The sequence below is a fragment of the Gobio gobio genome, assembly GCF_949357685.1.
Source record: "Gobio gobio genome assembly, chromosome: 2".
Taxonomy (NCBI): Eukaryota; Metazoa; Chordata; class Actinopteri; order Cypriniformes; family Gobionidae; genus Gobio; species Gobio gobio.
This window is the reverse complement of record NC_137098.1, coordinates 47779823-47795437: the sequence shown is the minus strand read 5'-3', so window position 1 is coordinate 47795437 and position 15615 is coordinate 47779823. Positions and strand designations below refer to the sequence as shown.

Genomic DNA, 15615 nt, shown 5'->3' with positions numbered 1-15615 from the left:
AAATATTTATATGGGTAAAGCATGCGTCTATTACCAGGACACGTACCTAAACGCTTGCTTCGAGCTGTTTAAATAAAGTTTTGTTTGTTTTCAATGACCGCAAAGACGATGGCTTCCTCTTTACTGAAGGTTGCAGGTAAGTAGTAGCAAACTGATTTTGTTTTAGCGTCCTATGTAATTCGTTTGAATGTTTGCAACATTTACAGCTGTTTTATTATAACTGCATAAGTCTCAGTTGTCTGTATCTTACTTTTGGAGAACTGTCGTGAATAAAATCCATCATAAACTACTTTTGTATTAATTATATTTAATGCATCAATATCGCAATCTCATTTCACTTGCAGTTACAGGTCTCTCGAGGTGTGCACGGCACAGTTTGCCCTCAGTGAGGGCATTGTCTCTGACAGTACCCGCCAGTCAAGGTGTCCCTCAGTCATTATGGAAGTTAGGCAGATTGAATCACGTGGCTATCGCAGTACCAGACCTAGAGAAAGCCACAGCGTTGTACCGGGATGTCCTGGGGGCTCAGGTGAGCGCCACTGTGCCTCTCCCTGAACATGGCGTGTACACTGTGTTTGTGGAACTGGGAAACACCAAATTAGAGCTTCTACACCCCTTGGGAGAAAAAAGCCCCATTGCAGGATTCCTGCAGAAGAACAAATCTGGAGGGATGCATCATATCTGTATTGAGGTAAACATTAGATTAGGTTAGTTAGGTTAGATCAGTGGCAGTCACCCTTTTTGACTAAAAACATAGCAACACCATAAGTAAAGGTCCCCAATTCTGGCTAAGATATTTCCTCTGGTAGCCTATTTCTGCTGTAATTATGACAATTCTGCTTGCTCTTGTTATTGATTTATGATATTTGAAAAAAAAAAAGTGTTTTGTTATTCTTTAAGATTTGGATTCTATATGTATTTCAAGAAAGATAATAGGTAACACTTTACAATAAGGTTGTATAAGTTAACATTAGTTAATGCATTAGTTAACATGAATTAACCATGAACAACAACTCTGTTCAGCATTTGATCATCTTTGTTAATGTTAGTTCATAAAAATCCAGCTGTTCATGGTTTGTTCATGTTAGTTCACAGTGCATTAACTGATGTTAACAATATTTTAATAATGCATTAGTAAATGTTGAAATTAACATTAACAATGATGAATAAATTGTACAATAAATGCAGTTAATTATTAGTTCATGTTAACTAATGGTAACTAATGAACCTTATTGTAAAGTGTTACCAGATAATAGTTATTGAGGGGAGGGGGAGTATGATTTGTGTGTGTGTGTGTGTGTGCGTGTGTGTGTGTGTGTGTGTGTGTGTGTGTGTGTGTGTGTGTGTGTGTGTGTGGGTGTGTCTAGACAGATTTGGCTATACTTGTATAGTGAAATGTTATGACAACTGCCTAGTGAGGATATTTTACTGGTCCTCGCTAGTTAAAAAAGGCTTATAAATCGGCCAAAAACATGTTTTTATTTAAATCTAGTGTTTTGCACCTGTTTCTTTGAGGGTTATGTTTAGGGATGGGGTTGACCGTTTAGGCCATTGAAAATATAATTAACCTGATATAAAAATCAATGGAAGACTATGCAATGCCCTCACTAATACAGTGAAATAATTGTGTATTTAAAGTTTAATGTGATGAATAGGGTTAGTGTAAGAGCATATAATATACAGTTTGTACAGTATAAAACCCATTGTGTCTATGAAGAGTCCCCACAAAGATAGTAAATCAGACATGTGTGCGTGTGTTTGGCTTCTCTCACAATATTTACAATATACAATATTTACACATTTATAGATGGACATAAAAGTCAAATAACAGTCACATAAAACAAAATAAGATCACATAGAAATCATGTATAACAAAAGACACATTCAATCACAATATAAAAAAAAAAAAAAATATATATATATATATATATATATATATATATATATATATATATATATATATATATATATATATATATATATATATATATATATATACACAATAGATCAGTTATTTTAGTTTAGTTTAGTTATTTTCACTTAAATGGACTAAAAATACATATTTTATTGTGTGTGTGTTTGTTTGTTTTAGCATTTTAACTAAGATGAGGTTGAGAACAACTGGGCTATTAAAAACTTTTTATTAATCAAATTTGTCTTTTGCCTTCTCTCACCATAGTGTATTGATGGGCACAAAAGTTATGACACGCATACAAAACAAAATCAAATCACATAGTCATGTATACCAAAAGTCACATACAATCTCAATATTATTAGTTTTTAATCATATTATTTTGTTTTTTAAATAATTATATATATATATATATATATATAAAACATTTTTTTATTTTTTTTAAATGGACTAAATTAAATGGACTAAAAATACACCTACATTATATACACCATACATACTTTTTTTTAAAGATAGAATATGATATTCAATTTTACTTTTTACTTGTATTTATTTTCCTATATAAAAGTAACATTAGATGGGATGATGAAGATGATGATAATTCAGAAACTACTTTTTTGTACAATCTTATTGTAGGTGTCTTCAGACTATCAAAGAGTAATCAGTTTATTAGTGGACAGAATACAGTCAGGAACTATCATAAATGTTGAACTTATCCATCATTTATTTGTTGCCCATTTGATTGCAGGTGGATGATATCAATGCAGCAATAGTTGATTTGAAGGAAAAGAAAATCAGACTGCTCTCCCCAGAGCCACGGATAGGAGCTCATGGCAAACCTGTGATGTTCCTCCACCCTAAAGACTGTGATGGGGTTCTTGTGGAGATTGAGCAAGCCTAGATTTTACACATGACATTTTTTATCTTGAAAATGGTGACTTTGACTAGACTGTTCAGTTTTGACACTTAAGATATTTGATCATTGCAAGGTTATGGTGTGTTTGATATTCATGGTTACGCCTTATTTTTTTTCTTAAGTAATGATTTTCTTTAATGACTTGAATAAATGATTAATTTAAGTTAGTTTGAAATTATCCTTTGGCCCTTTACAAACTCACACATTCAAAAAATATGTTTCTCTTGTATTTGTATTTATATTTATGGGGAGCACTAGTTTTTTAAAGTGATAGCACATTTAAAACAATAAATTAACACTATTATTACAACAATAGAAGCTGAAACAAACTCAATTAAACGCATGTTTTAAATACTATAATAAAAGATAAGTTTTGCTATGTTTATGAACTGTGAATTGAAATCCTCATAAGCTTCTCATCTGGCTCTCAATGGAATAGACAGATTGAAGCTTTCTTTTTTTGGCTGACAACCATGTATTTGAGAGACAAGTTGGCTCATATCCATCTCTCCACTGTAGTCAACCCGCCACCAAATAGAAAGTTGTTTTTGTTCTTATGCCTTAAATTTGCCTTTTCTTTTATTAGAGGTAACTAGTGGAGCGAAATTAGTTTGTGGGCTTGTGGTTTCTCAATTTGTGCTCTCTAAAGTCCTTTTTGAAGGTTCCTGCTTTAGCATTGTTAGAATAAAAAGGGTCTCTTTTTTGCTGCTTTAAGCTGTTTTTGACACTTCAATTTATTTGGCAGTCTGAAAAGGAGCAGAAATTCACACTCAGCCTTTCACAGACCTTTTGAATGTCTACATTTTGCACACACTAGATTGTGACATGTTTGTTTTTATGCACAGTAGTGCAAAAAACTATAAGCAACATCTTTAATCAGGTAGCACAAATATTGCTCTGAATCAAACATGAAGAAAATAAGCATGAAATCATCAAAGAATGTGATAGGTTAAATGTTTTTAGGGGAGAGAATATCTTGGAGCAAGGGATATTATCATATATAGCGTCCTAATAATAGTATGTAGAAGCTTGCATTTGCTTGTCATTTTGTAGAAGTCATAATGTGAAAACATCTGCCTGGATTAATCATGACGCAAGAGTAGCTGCATAGTAATTGTTGTTTTCAGTGTCCCAAAGGCAGCTCATCCTAATTGCACCTATTCAAACGAAACCACATGTCCAGTTTTATCTGGAGCATTGGAAGCTGTTTATTGCCTTGAGAAAGGCTCTCTAATGTTGCCTGGCTCAGAACACCACAAGATTTGGCAATTAAGTATCTCATATTTTCTGAGCTAATGTAGTATCGATTTCATTTTTTTTATTGTTATTTATTCACTTACAGCTACATTTAAGGCATTAGCTAATGTGTTCTCATTTGCATTATGATCTAACAGGCTAACATGTACATCCAACAACATCAGGAAGATTATGTGCTTCATGAAAGCGTATCTCTCTTATGTAACGTTAATGTCATATAAATAATCTCATCATACAATGATACATCATTTGAGCGAAATTATCCCTTAAAACAAGAAGTGGCTTTGTGTAAATGACAAGTCATCAAGGACGGTGTTTTTGTAAACATTTATATGGAGGCTAATTACTGATTGATGATAACATATCAGAAAGGACAATTCTTAGCAAGAAGGTTAAAGAATAAGGCACATTTGTTCGATTGCTCAGCTGATAAAGACGTAATAAATAAAATTTTAATTTAATAAATTAAAATGACAGCATCATTTTAAGACGAATCCCTCACAATGAAAGCTACAATCGCTCTTTCTCTCTCTCGGGTGGGGTTTGTGGTGATTTAGCCCGGCGCTGCAGTGGAGCGCCCCCTGCTGTTCTTTGCGTCTGCTCTTCAGGCTTCTGTTCTCCTCAGTCTCCGGGATGCGGTGTCGCTGCGGTTCACACTCTCTCTACCTCTGAAAACACAGGACTTCTATATATGAACACCACAGCACCAAAGGTTATGCAGGTAGGCTGGTTTCCTATGTTATCTTTTCGCCTCATCTGAATGTTTACTGTAGCGTGGTGATGCGGAATGAAGTGATGCGCTCGTGAAGGATACGGCAGGATTTCATCCTCTCGGTGCAACATCAAACCCGCTGCCACAATCACGTACATGATAATAGTCGTTCTTTTAAAGTCCTCTTTCTCAGCCGTCTTTCAAAAATTAAAATCGTTGTTACATTAAAGGAGATGGATATGAAAGGGCCGTCAGTTTGTTTGTTTGTTTTTTATGTTATTTTTGTATCCAACTCCTTTTCATCCGAGAGCTTCTTTGCTGTAACTATTCATTTTCTCATTAAGGACCATCATTAAAACGGCTGAAAATGTTATAACGAAAAAGTGGCAAGTCCTTCGAAAAGTTTGGTGACAAATAGCCTATGTAGCACTGTAATATGACTAGTCACAGTTAAGTTTAATATTATTAGCTTCAAATCTTCCAAAAAAAATCTATCTATCTATCTATCTATCTATCTATCTATCTATCTATCTATCTATCTATCTATCTATCTATCTATCTATCTATCTATCTATCTATCTATCTATCTATCTATCTATCTATCTATTGTATCTATGGGTAGTTGACAAAATATTTTTTTAATGTTTAAGCAGTTTACTATAATTCATATTAAAACAATATATATATATATATATATATATATATATATATATATATATATATATATATATATATATATATATATATATATATATATATAATATTTTGAAATAATAAATGTTAAATTACTATAATGAATAGTTAATAGTAAAACAAGTGATTTAGAGTAGTGAAAAACGGAAAAGAAAGGGTCACCCAAGATTTGTTTTTCTTTATGCGGCCCTTATGTAAATCTTGATGTTCATGGAAATGTCATCTTATATGGGTAGTTGAGAGATATCATTGTCATTCAGATTTTTTGTTGTTTACAATTAGAAGCAGACGTGCTTGGTCGGTAGCCAGTGAAGTCTGATTAATAAATGAATTTTACATTCATAGTCTAAATCTTCCTTTAGCAACTGACACATAAAAACATGATTATAGGGGGAGATTCTAATTGTGGAATATAAACATAGTGATATCCTGTCCTTCAGTTCTGGCTGATTTGCAGAGCTTATCATGATCATATTAAATCAAGCATTAAATTCAAGCCTCAAGCTGAAAATCAAGCATCATGTTGCTGCTGCTGCTGTAAAAGATGAGGATTTTGTCCAGAGAACAATAGCTGGTCCACTCCCCTGAACAAATCAATAAAACCATTAGGATTAGAGAATAATGTGTATGTTCTATGATATGTAATGTATAAACTTTTTACACTTTTTCATTATCGAGAGCAAAGCAACATACTATGAAAATGAATGATTACGCTGCTCATCTTTGTGCGTATAGTTCAAAGTGGCGGAAATGTCTTTTGGGACTCTGAAATGAACCATAATAGAGGGGCAGAGAGACCGATTAGGAGTGGTAGGGAAGAGAGGGAGTCAGAATGAGTGTGAGAGAGGGAGTTTGAGTGCTTATGAAGGTGCATAATTCCTGAGTGTGATCCCAGTTGGTGGTTCCGTCTCCACAACAGTCTCCTGCTGCTTTCTTGTCCAGGCAACCTGCTCTTACACTCGCACACACACACACACACATACACACTCTGCCCCGCCCCTCCTTTCAGATCCCTTATAGTTACGGTTCTATATTGAAGGACAAACACTGTTTGCAGGAACATGCTGAATTGATATTTATACATTAATACGACATTTATAGATTGATCTCTTGTGAGAATTGGATAGAGACAAAACCCCAGGTGAGGGTTGGGTGATTTTTCTGTTATAATAGCAGCTTTGTTAATCGTCCCCTTTATTACAATACTGGTTGTTTCAAAGCGGTTTCACATTAATAAACAGGAAAATAACAATCAATGATGCAAACTACATCAAACATGAGACAAATTCAAATGATGTTAATCAGCTCTACAGAAGACAATAGTGTCTCTATTCAGCTCAAGTTAGTTAAGTGTAAAGTTTATAATTCATGAAATTAGTTCAATACAACTATAAACAGCTCTACACTCTAAAAAAATGGTGTTATATGGCACTAAAAGTGGTTCTTGGCTCGTAATCATAGGGGAACCACTTTTGGTGCTATATAGCGCCATATCTTAACAGGTTCTGTATATGGTAGCGGTGCTATATAGCACCTCAGTCATCCCAAAGAACCGCTGAAGAACCACTGAAGCACCAAGATATGGTGCTATACAGCACTTTAAGTGGTTCCCCTATGATTACGATCCAAAGAACCACTTTTAGTGTTATATAGCACAATTTTTTTTTAGAATGTACAGAAGACAAAGGTGTCGTTGTTCGACTCGTGTCTGTTCAGTATTGATTCAGTTCAATAAGTGTCAATGTTGCAAAATTTGTAAATTGAGTTATTTAGTAGCTCTTCAGAAAATCATGGTGTCGTCATTTAGCTCAGTTCCATTCAAATTTTGTTCTCGTCCGATAGTGTCAATTCAATCAAATCGATAATATTACAGAAGTGAATATTGCGTGTCTTTTCAAATGAATCACATGAAAATATCATGAAATTTTGTGGGATATACTGAATGTTTTGCTACAATTATCTTCTGATTGCATACTAGGGATATAAACTATTTTGAATGAAAAAATACAGTTGTGCAGTAGTGGTGAGATGGCAAGGGTGTGGGCAAGGCTTTTTTATGGTGTTACTAATGTAGGTGTTAGCAGTTTTGGCCCAAAGCTGCTGTCTAGTTTAGCACTTGCTCTGATATATGTGATCCTGTTGCCTTTTTGAGTGTGTGTGTGTGTGTGTGTGTGTGTTAACCTCTGGCAATGTGCCCGGTAAGAAGAGGACAAGGGTCAGAGAGGCATGTTCTCGCTCAGCTCAATTTAAAATCTATTGCTCACTATACATACAAGTGATACAATGTTCAGTCAGCCAGTCGTATTCACAGAAAAATCCCAGAAAGGATATTTACATGCATTCCAGTTTCTAAACACTGTTTTCTATGTTAATATGTTTAAACATATAATTTGTTCCTGTGATGCAAAGCTGAATTTTCAGCATCATTACTCCAGTCTTCAGTGTCACAGATCCTTTAGGAATCACTCTAGTGTGCTGATTTGGTGCTCAAGAAACATTTATGATAATCAATGTTGAAAAAGTTTTTTTGTGCGGTTGTGTATTTTTTAACTCTTTGAAATAGACATGAAATAGACAAAGGTCATTTACTGTCACTTTTGATCAATTTAATGCATCCTTGTTAAATTAATGAATTACCTTAAAACATCTTACTGACCTCAAACTTTTGAATGGTAGGATATTGAAAGTAAAAAAATGTATGATGAATATACATTTTTAATAAAATAAATACTTATGTTTGTTTGACTGCCAACCAATGACAATGTGGTTTTTATTGAGCTTTAAAACATGCTTTCTAGGACCTACAGAAATAATATTAAAATTCTTGCCAGTGCTGTAGTGCCCTTAGCGTGGTGCACAAATTTGGAGCATGCTGGTATCCCTAGAGTAGCATACATTAAGAATGGGTAATGGGAGTATGCCGATGGCTTTAACTTCAGAACGGTGTAAAAATGCCATGCGGAAGGTCGTGATTTCAAGTAAAGCTTCACTCACACAGTTAAACCGGTGTTAGTGATCTTAGTCCTGGTTTCACAGACAAGGCTTAAGCCTAGTCCCAGACTAAAATGCATGTTTGAGCTGTTTTAACTGAAAGCAACTTGCACTGGCATATCTTAAAATATGTCAGTGCCATTGTTTTGTCTCAGGATGCACACCAGTAAAGTTTTTTTCTAAGGCACGTTAAAAAAGAAGAAGAACCTACTTACATGTCCTAATTTAACTAGGGCCTAATCCTGGCTTAATCTAAGCCCTCTCTGTGAAACCGGGCCTTAGTGATATGTGGTATCTTTAAAATTATTTGTATTTGTTTTTAAAGGGGGGGGGGGGGTGAAACACTCAGTTTCAGTCAATCTCATGTCAATCTTGAGTGCCTATAGAGTAGTATTGCATCCTTCATATCCCCGAAAAGTCTTTAGTTTTATTATATTTATAAAAGAAAGATACGCTGTACCGAGTCTTTCCGAAAAAAAAAACGAGCGGATGGAGGCGTATCGTGTGGGCGGACCTAAAGAATCACGAGCTCGCGCAGCTATTGTGTTGAGAGCGTCTGAAAGCTGTGACATCCTTAAATGTGGAAAAAAACGTTATCCTAAATAAACCATGGAGATCAATCAGATTTAGCCATACATATATGATCCAGAATCAGATCTAGAGGCTGAAATTGAACAGGAGAAGCAGCAACGACGACTACAGCAGAACGTCTCAATGGTATGTACTGTAACTGAAACTTATATACTTGCTTAGAGGCTTGTCATGTGCGAGTTTTGCAACATTTGTGTGTGTTTACTCGTGGTTTATGAGGACATCATTTGGTTTATGGACTATTGTATGCGATTTAATGTTAGCAGTAGCAAGCAGGACGGTTTTGCACGTCAGACTAGTGCGTGTTTACATAGAAAAACAATGGAATAGTAGCGCATTTGAACGAACCAGTCGATAGCTAACAACACAAAGACATTTGAAGCAGTTTTACTCACTGCCTGCTTCCAACACACGAGTCACGACCGTGAACCTTAATCGCTGGAACCGCTCCATCTTTCAGCATTAGACGAGCTACAAATCCGGAGTTGAACTGGGGCTTGTTCATAAACCATTGTCGCCAAAATTCAGGGAACAAACAAAAACACTTGCACAACTCCGTTGCTGCTCCGGAAAAACAAACTCCATCCACTGTCCCATTAACGCTGTGTTCTTTTGGAAGCTGTGCAGGGTTGTCTTGCCCTGACAACCAAAAACACACATCTTTGGTGACATTGTTGATTTTGTGAAGTCCTGTGACTGCAGCGCGCAGCCGATGACTTCCAAAGCCGATGCATTTTAGTTTAGTCGCGCGTGCGCGCCGAAGAGCCCGTACGGCCCGTACAAGGACATTACGCCCGTGTTGATGTCACTTTGGCCCATACTTGAAAAAAACTTTCCGAAACTTATGAGAAACCGGAAGGAGTATTTTTGGCTCCATCAAACGTCCAACTTTTTTTTGTTGAAACTTTGTCCATGTTTAGCATGGGAATCCAAGTCTTTAACAGTGTAAAATGCTCACTATGCATGAAACACCATTTCTACCAGAAAGACTCGGGAGAATTAATGCTGTAACAATAACATTTATTTAGGAGCTCAGCAAGCAATCAAGTTCTTTGGCGTAGGCCCCGTTCGTAATTCGCATTCCGAGGGTCCGGAATCTGCGTATCCTGCCTGAAGACGAAGGTCGACAGTATCTGCGAACTCAGACATGAGTAATTACTACCTTTTTAGGCTACAGAAAAGGATATGATTGGATAGATGAGAAGATAATTAGTGACGTAACGATTGAGTCTCCCTGGCAGAACTTGCGCTAGCTTCATTTCACCTGCCCTTTAATTAAGTTCACAGATCAGAAGCTGTGTTTTCATGTGGGTCTGTCTTAAGGCTTTGGTATATATTGAGTTGTTTGGGCTCTGGATAAACAAAGTGAATTGCAATATGACATTCCGAAATAAACATGTTTTCCATAAAAATCTCTATTTGTAAGACACTGATTGTGAAATACCTTTCATCCTCTGTGAATGTTTTTTTCCCCCCATCATAAATGACATCTCTTATCAGCTTTACACCGCACAGTGCAGTGAGATGAAACAGAGGTGCTTTATTAGACACAAGCCCTATAATGCTTTGCTTATGTGTCTTTTCATCAATCTGTGGAATGGTTAATATTGATGTAGCTCAGTGACTCTGACTATATGACTGAATCATCTGCTCTTTTGATGTTCCATTGATGTTGTTTACTTTAGAAATAATCGAATAGCCGGGCATGGTGACTTGTCTGATATTTTAAAGGCACTTTCAAGCATCTGTTATGCACGGTCGGTATTGAAAGCGGCTTGCTTTGCTTCCTATCAGCCTAGTGTGAACTGAGAATTCTTTTGTGTTTGTGTTTTTGCCTCCTTTATCATCTTTCCTCCTTGTGCGTAAATGGCCATTTGCATTCTTTTTGGGAAGCAGTCCATCTTGAGATTGCATTATTCGGTTCTTTTATCTATTCTGTGCTTTCATCCTCTTGTTTATTTTATAAGAACGGAATATTGTGCACTAAAATGTGAGGTAAGAAAGGTCTGCAGCCATTTTTTCACTCATTGGCTGAAGTTTATCTGACTCAAGAATATGAAACAATGTTGCTCTTGATCTTTTCGTTCATTACTAAGTCTGTACGTTCTTTGAAAAGCTAATTATTTTATGCCTCTGGATATGTGTGTCCTGCCCCAGTATCTGATGTAATATCTGTCACATTGCTCCTAGTAATTAAGTAAGTCAAGGCACTGACTTCAATACATGGTTTCTTCTATACGCTGTTTGAAAAGTTGTTGTTTTTTTTGTTTCTTGTGGTGACTCACATGGTGAATCACTTGCTGTATATTACTGAATTGACGTTGGCATTCTTTTCATACCTGCTTATCCTCACTGTGTCTCTGTATTTGAGCAGTATAGCAAGGTCATTCTTGTTAAGTCAGTTGTATTTGAATAATGCAGGCTTTTTCAAACTTTTTCAGGCCAAGGACTCTATAGTGGATATAGAGATGGGACTCTGCTACACACTGTCTGAAAGTCGTCATGATAAGAAAGTTCTCCCTTGTATCTATTTTAAAAATGCATCTTAAAGATCTTAATGTGCACAATTCATGCGTATGTTTTATTTGAATTTATTTGTAAATGTTGACCTCATCAAAATGTCATAATCTTCTGATGAAATGACAGACTTCTCCAATCATTCAGTCCATGTAAACCCTGCACATTTCTTACAATCAACTGCAAGCTGACATTCAGTTTTGGCTTCAGAACCAAGAGCCCATCCTACATTTTTTTTTTCATTTTAATTTTTCAGTTTGTTTCACTCAAATGTACGTCACAATATCGAAGGAAAGATCTGTCGCTACTTCCGTTTCACCGTGACTTCAAGCCTGTCCAAAAATAACATTCATGCAGTGCCAAAGTAGCTAATGAATTTACTTTTGTTATGATGGGGGGCTAATTTATTACAATAATAATTTGTACAGTACTGAATTTTTAACTGTACAGAAGCATTACAAAGTCATAACGTGCACATTTTTATTTACAGTATATTACATTTTTTGTGTCTGTAATGTAAAGCATTTAATGGAACTTTAGCCTCTTAAATGTAGCTTTGGTTGACATTCACTTAATATATATATATTTTTTTTTCAAAATTTGTTGAGATTAAAGAATTATTGGCGAAGACTAGTAGTGTTTTCCACATATCTAGTCTCAAAACAAACAGCTTTATAGACCAAGCAGAACCAGAGGTCTGGGAATAGCAATACTTGTAGGGATGTTTTTATTTAAATGTCCGTATGGAAATTATCAACTAGCTACATGATATTTCTTATAATATTTATAGGCCATTTAATAAAATAATTTTAAAATAATCTGTTCGTGGGACACGCATACCTGCTTTCTTGTAGTATTGATTGACCCCTCTTGCGTATAATTTGCTACAACCACTTTCAGTCACCTGTATCTCTCCAGGGAACAGAGATGAGGGTGGAAATGCCTTTTGTGTTTTTTCATGTATTGGCTGTGTTGAAAATGCAGCCCCCTGAATTTAGTCTCAGAATGATTCGTGTACCAAAACCAGAAGAGCTCCATTCTGCCTTCCTACTGCCTTTTGTGTATCTGTCAGTAAGTGTCTATACTTGATAAACAAATCTAAATAATCATTATTTTTTAGACAAGATAAGAGATGAGAGAATGGCATGTGTAGTGTGTTTGTGTGTGTGTGTGTGTGTGTGTGTGTGTGTGTGTGTGTGTGTGTGTGTGTGTGTGTGTGTGTAGTTGTGAGTGTTTTGTGCTTTACTGATGGAGGAAAGGCTGCACTGACCTATTCTTTGTTAAGAGATGATGGTCTGTTGATATTTGTGACGGGTCATTTGGGCTTGTGCTATAGCTGCCGGTGTTTACTGCAGTCTGAAGGTCACGAAGGCTCGTCCCTACTGGGACAACGGCACCTTAAATCTCCGCAGTGTCTGTTTTCAGCTATTCATATACCAAGGGCTGACTCATTGACAGAATAAATGTGTGTAGCTGTAGTCAGATCGAAGATTTATATTTATGTAAGCCTAACTTCCCACCTACATTTAGAGTAGCACCGATGAATCGTCCTTGGAGTCATTTACAGTTTGAGGAGTGGCAAAGTCTTGCCTCTAAAACACAACGAGTGCAAGTAATGCATCCTGACCAAGTATAGCTCTGGGAAAGGGTGATGCATCTTTTCCCTTTAGCTGCCGCACAGCTAGCCTCGCGCCATTTCAGATCCATGTACATTAGCATTTAAATGAGCTAACTTGATTTTACCCAGTTCAGGCTCCATTGTCTCCATTTGAATGAGTCCACACTCAGTGGACTGAATGGAATGAGATCAGACGATCCATTTACTCTTGCTCTCAGTCTTTAATAACATGGAGGATTCACCAACTAATGGGACCACAGGTGAAGAGCGAACAAATCTCCCTGTCCCAATGTCTGTTTTCATCCATAACTATCTGGAAAGACCACAATCAGGTCCCATTATCATCCCTCCATTGTGGATTGATGTACCGAGATCAATGTTGGAATGCAGATTGTATTTCGCACATGCACACCACCACAAAGTTGGCAAACTCTATAATGCCTTGTTTCCACTGAGCGGTATGGTACAGTACAGTTTTGTACGCAATTATTTCCGTTTCGTTTGTCAGAAGTTGGCACCAAAATACCGAACTGCACCATACCATTTTTTTGGGACCCTTTCTTCCATTGGGGTACCTAGCACAGTAGTCCGGTACCTAAAGGGTGGAGCTAGACTCACTGCATAACGTTGAATGGTTGACAGAGAATTGTCACTTACGCATGCTACAAGAGGAATGACAACACAAGTGGCGCCATTTTTTAATATACAGTTAAAACACGTAGTGTGAGAATAACATTGATCGCTACCTTCCACACCTATCAAGTAAGGGGACTTTTGGCGGTGGAAACGCAAGCCGGATCAGGGCTTTCCGTTCCGTTCCGAATCGTACTGTACTGTACCGCTCAGTGGAAGAAACAAGCCATTAGTTTGAACTTAAAACAGGTTATATGTTTTTTTTATTTTGTATTTTTTATTTATGTCTTATTTCAGTTTGTCTAGTCAATTACATTTCATTTTGGTCCATTTTCACTATATCATTGTTAGTTTTAGTTCATTGTTAGTTTCTTTAGTTTTTTATTTTAGTTTTAGTATTTTAAGGCTGCTAAAATTAAAGGGTTAGTTCACCCAAAAAATAGTTACTCACCCTGTTCAAAACCTGTAAGACCTTCGTTCATCTTTGGAACACAAATATTTTTGATGAAATCCGAGAGCTTTCTGACCCCTCCATAGACAACAACGCAATGACCACTTTCAAGTCCCAGAAAGGCAGTAAAGACATTGTTAAAATAGTCCATGTAACTACAGTGGTTCAACCTTAATGTTATGAAGTAATGAGAATACTTTTTCTGCGCAAAAAAACAAACAAAAATAATGACATTATTGAAGAATTTCTTCTCTTCTGTGCCAGTTTACAATGTATCCACAGCGCAGCGCTTCCGGGTTCTATGTCAGAATGCTGACGCCAATTGGCCGGTCAGTTACGGGGTAAACCTAAACCTTTAATGCTTTAACTGGAAACATTTAAAGTTGTCTAATGCTGTTTGATTTCTCAGCACGGTCTCATGAAAATGCAACTAGATAGCAATAACAGGTTTCAAGTTTTATAATATTACAAATCTAAAACTTAAATTAATTTTTCATTTATTTAGTTTTGAAGTAATGACATGTATTTTAGTTTAGTTCAGTTATTTAAGTAAGGGATAATCCATGGCTAGCTGTGCATTAAACAATTTTAATGCATGACGTGGAGGAAAAGAACCACCTCAAAATCATGCATTCAAAAAAATTAAGGCACAGCTATGGATTATCCTGCTTATACCATGGTCATTTAGCAGCATTGACAACATAAAGCTGTTATTGATTTTTGCAGCGCAATATTTGACCGGAAGGGTAAAAATGACGGTTATTTTCGTCAGTTACGGATTGTTAGATCTAGCATTCTGTACACTTTGAATCAGACACAGACAGTTCTCGAAGTGTGCTGGTACGCACTTTTATATTTTAATTTTAATATTACCCTCACTCTTTCTTGCGTACCGGTTCTTCTCACATGTTGCCGGTACACTGACCACCCACAACAACCCCCCCCGTCCCCACACACCAAGACAAAACGATAAACATTCATTTAATACTAAGTCTTGAACAAGTGAAGCATGTGTTTCTCTGTGTGAAAACCAATAGTACATTTAAACCATGATTTACTCACCCCCAAGCATCCTATTTTATATTATTATATTTATATTATATTAATAAATATCCTGATGCTTCCAAGCTTTATAATGGCTTTGACGGGTCCATTGAGTTTGAAGCTCAAAAAAGTGCATCCATCCATCATGAACGTACTCAACAGGTAAAATAAAAAGCTTCCGCCAGACCGCCTTCCAACTTACGCAGAAAGCGTAACGCCTCTCGCAGTTCTGCTACGTCTGACGTCATGCGTCGCGCCAGTTACGCTTTTCCATAAGTTG

At 36.3% G+C, this 15615-nt stretch overlaps 2 protein-coding genes across 3 annotated transcripts in view; both read left to right on the top strand.

Moving 5' to 3' along the window:
* The first annotated feature begins 20 nt into the window (after positions 1-20).
* On the top strand, positions 21-3207 carry mcee (methylmalonyl CoA epimerase). Its single transcript, XM_079845611.1, has 3 exons — positions 21-136; positions 345-691; positions 2661-3207. Exons 1-3 carry the CDS (start codon positions 94-96, stop codon positions 2811-2813), a joined length of 543 nt encoding a protein of 180 aa, XP_079701737.1. The 5' UTR covers positions 21-93; the 3' UTR covers positions 2814-3207.
* A 1491-nt stretch (positions 3208-4698) lies between these two features.
* apba2b (amyloid beta (A4) precursor protein-binding, family A, member 2b) overlaps positions 4699-15615 on the top strand; it is a 96425-nt gene continuing 85508 nt past the window's right edge. For both annotated transcript variants that reach the window (XM_079839066.1, XM_079839065.1), the window contains exon 1: positions 4699-4806. The gene's annotated coding sequence lies outside the window, so the exon portion shown is untranslated. The remainder of the gene's footprint in view (positions 4807-15615) is intronic.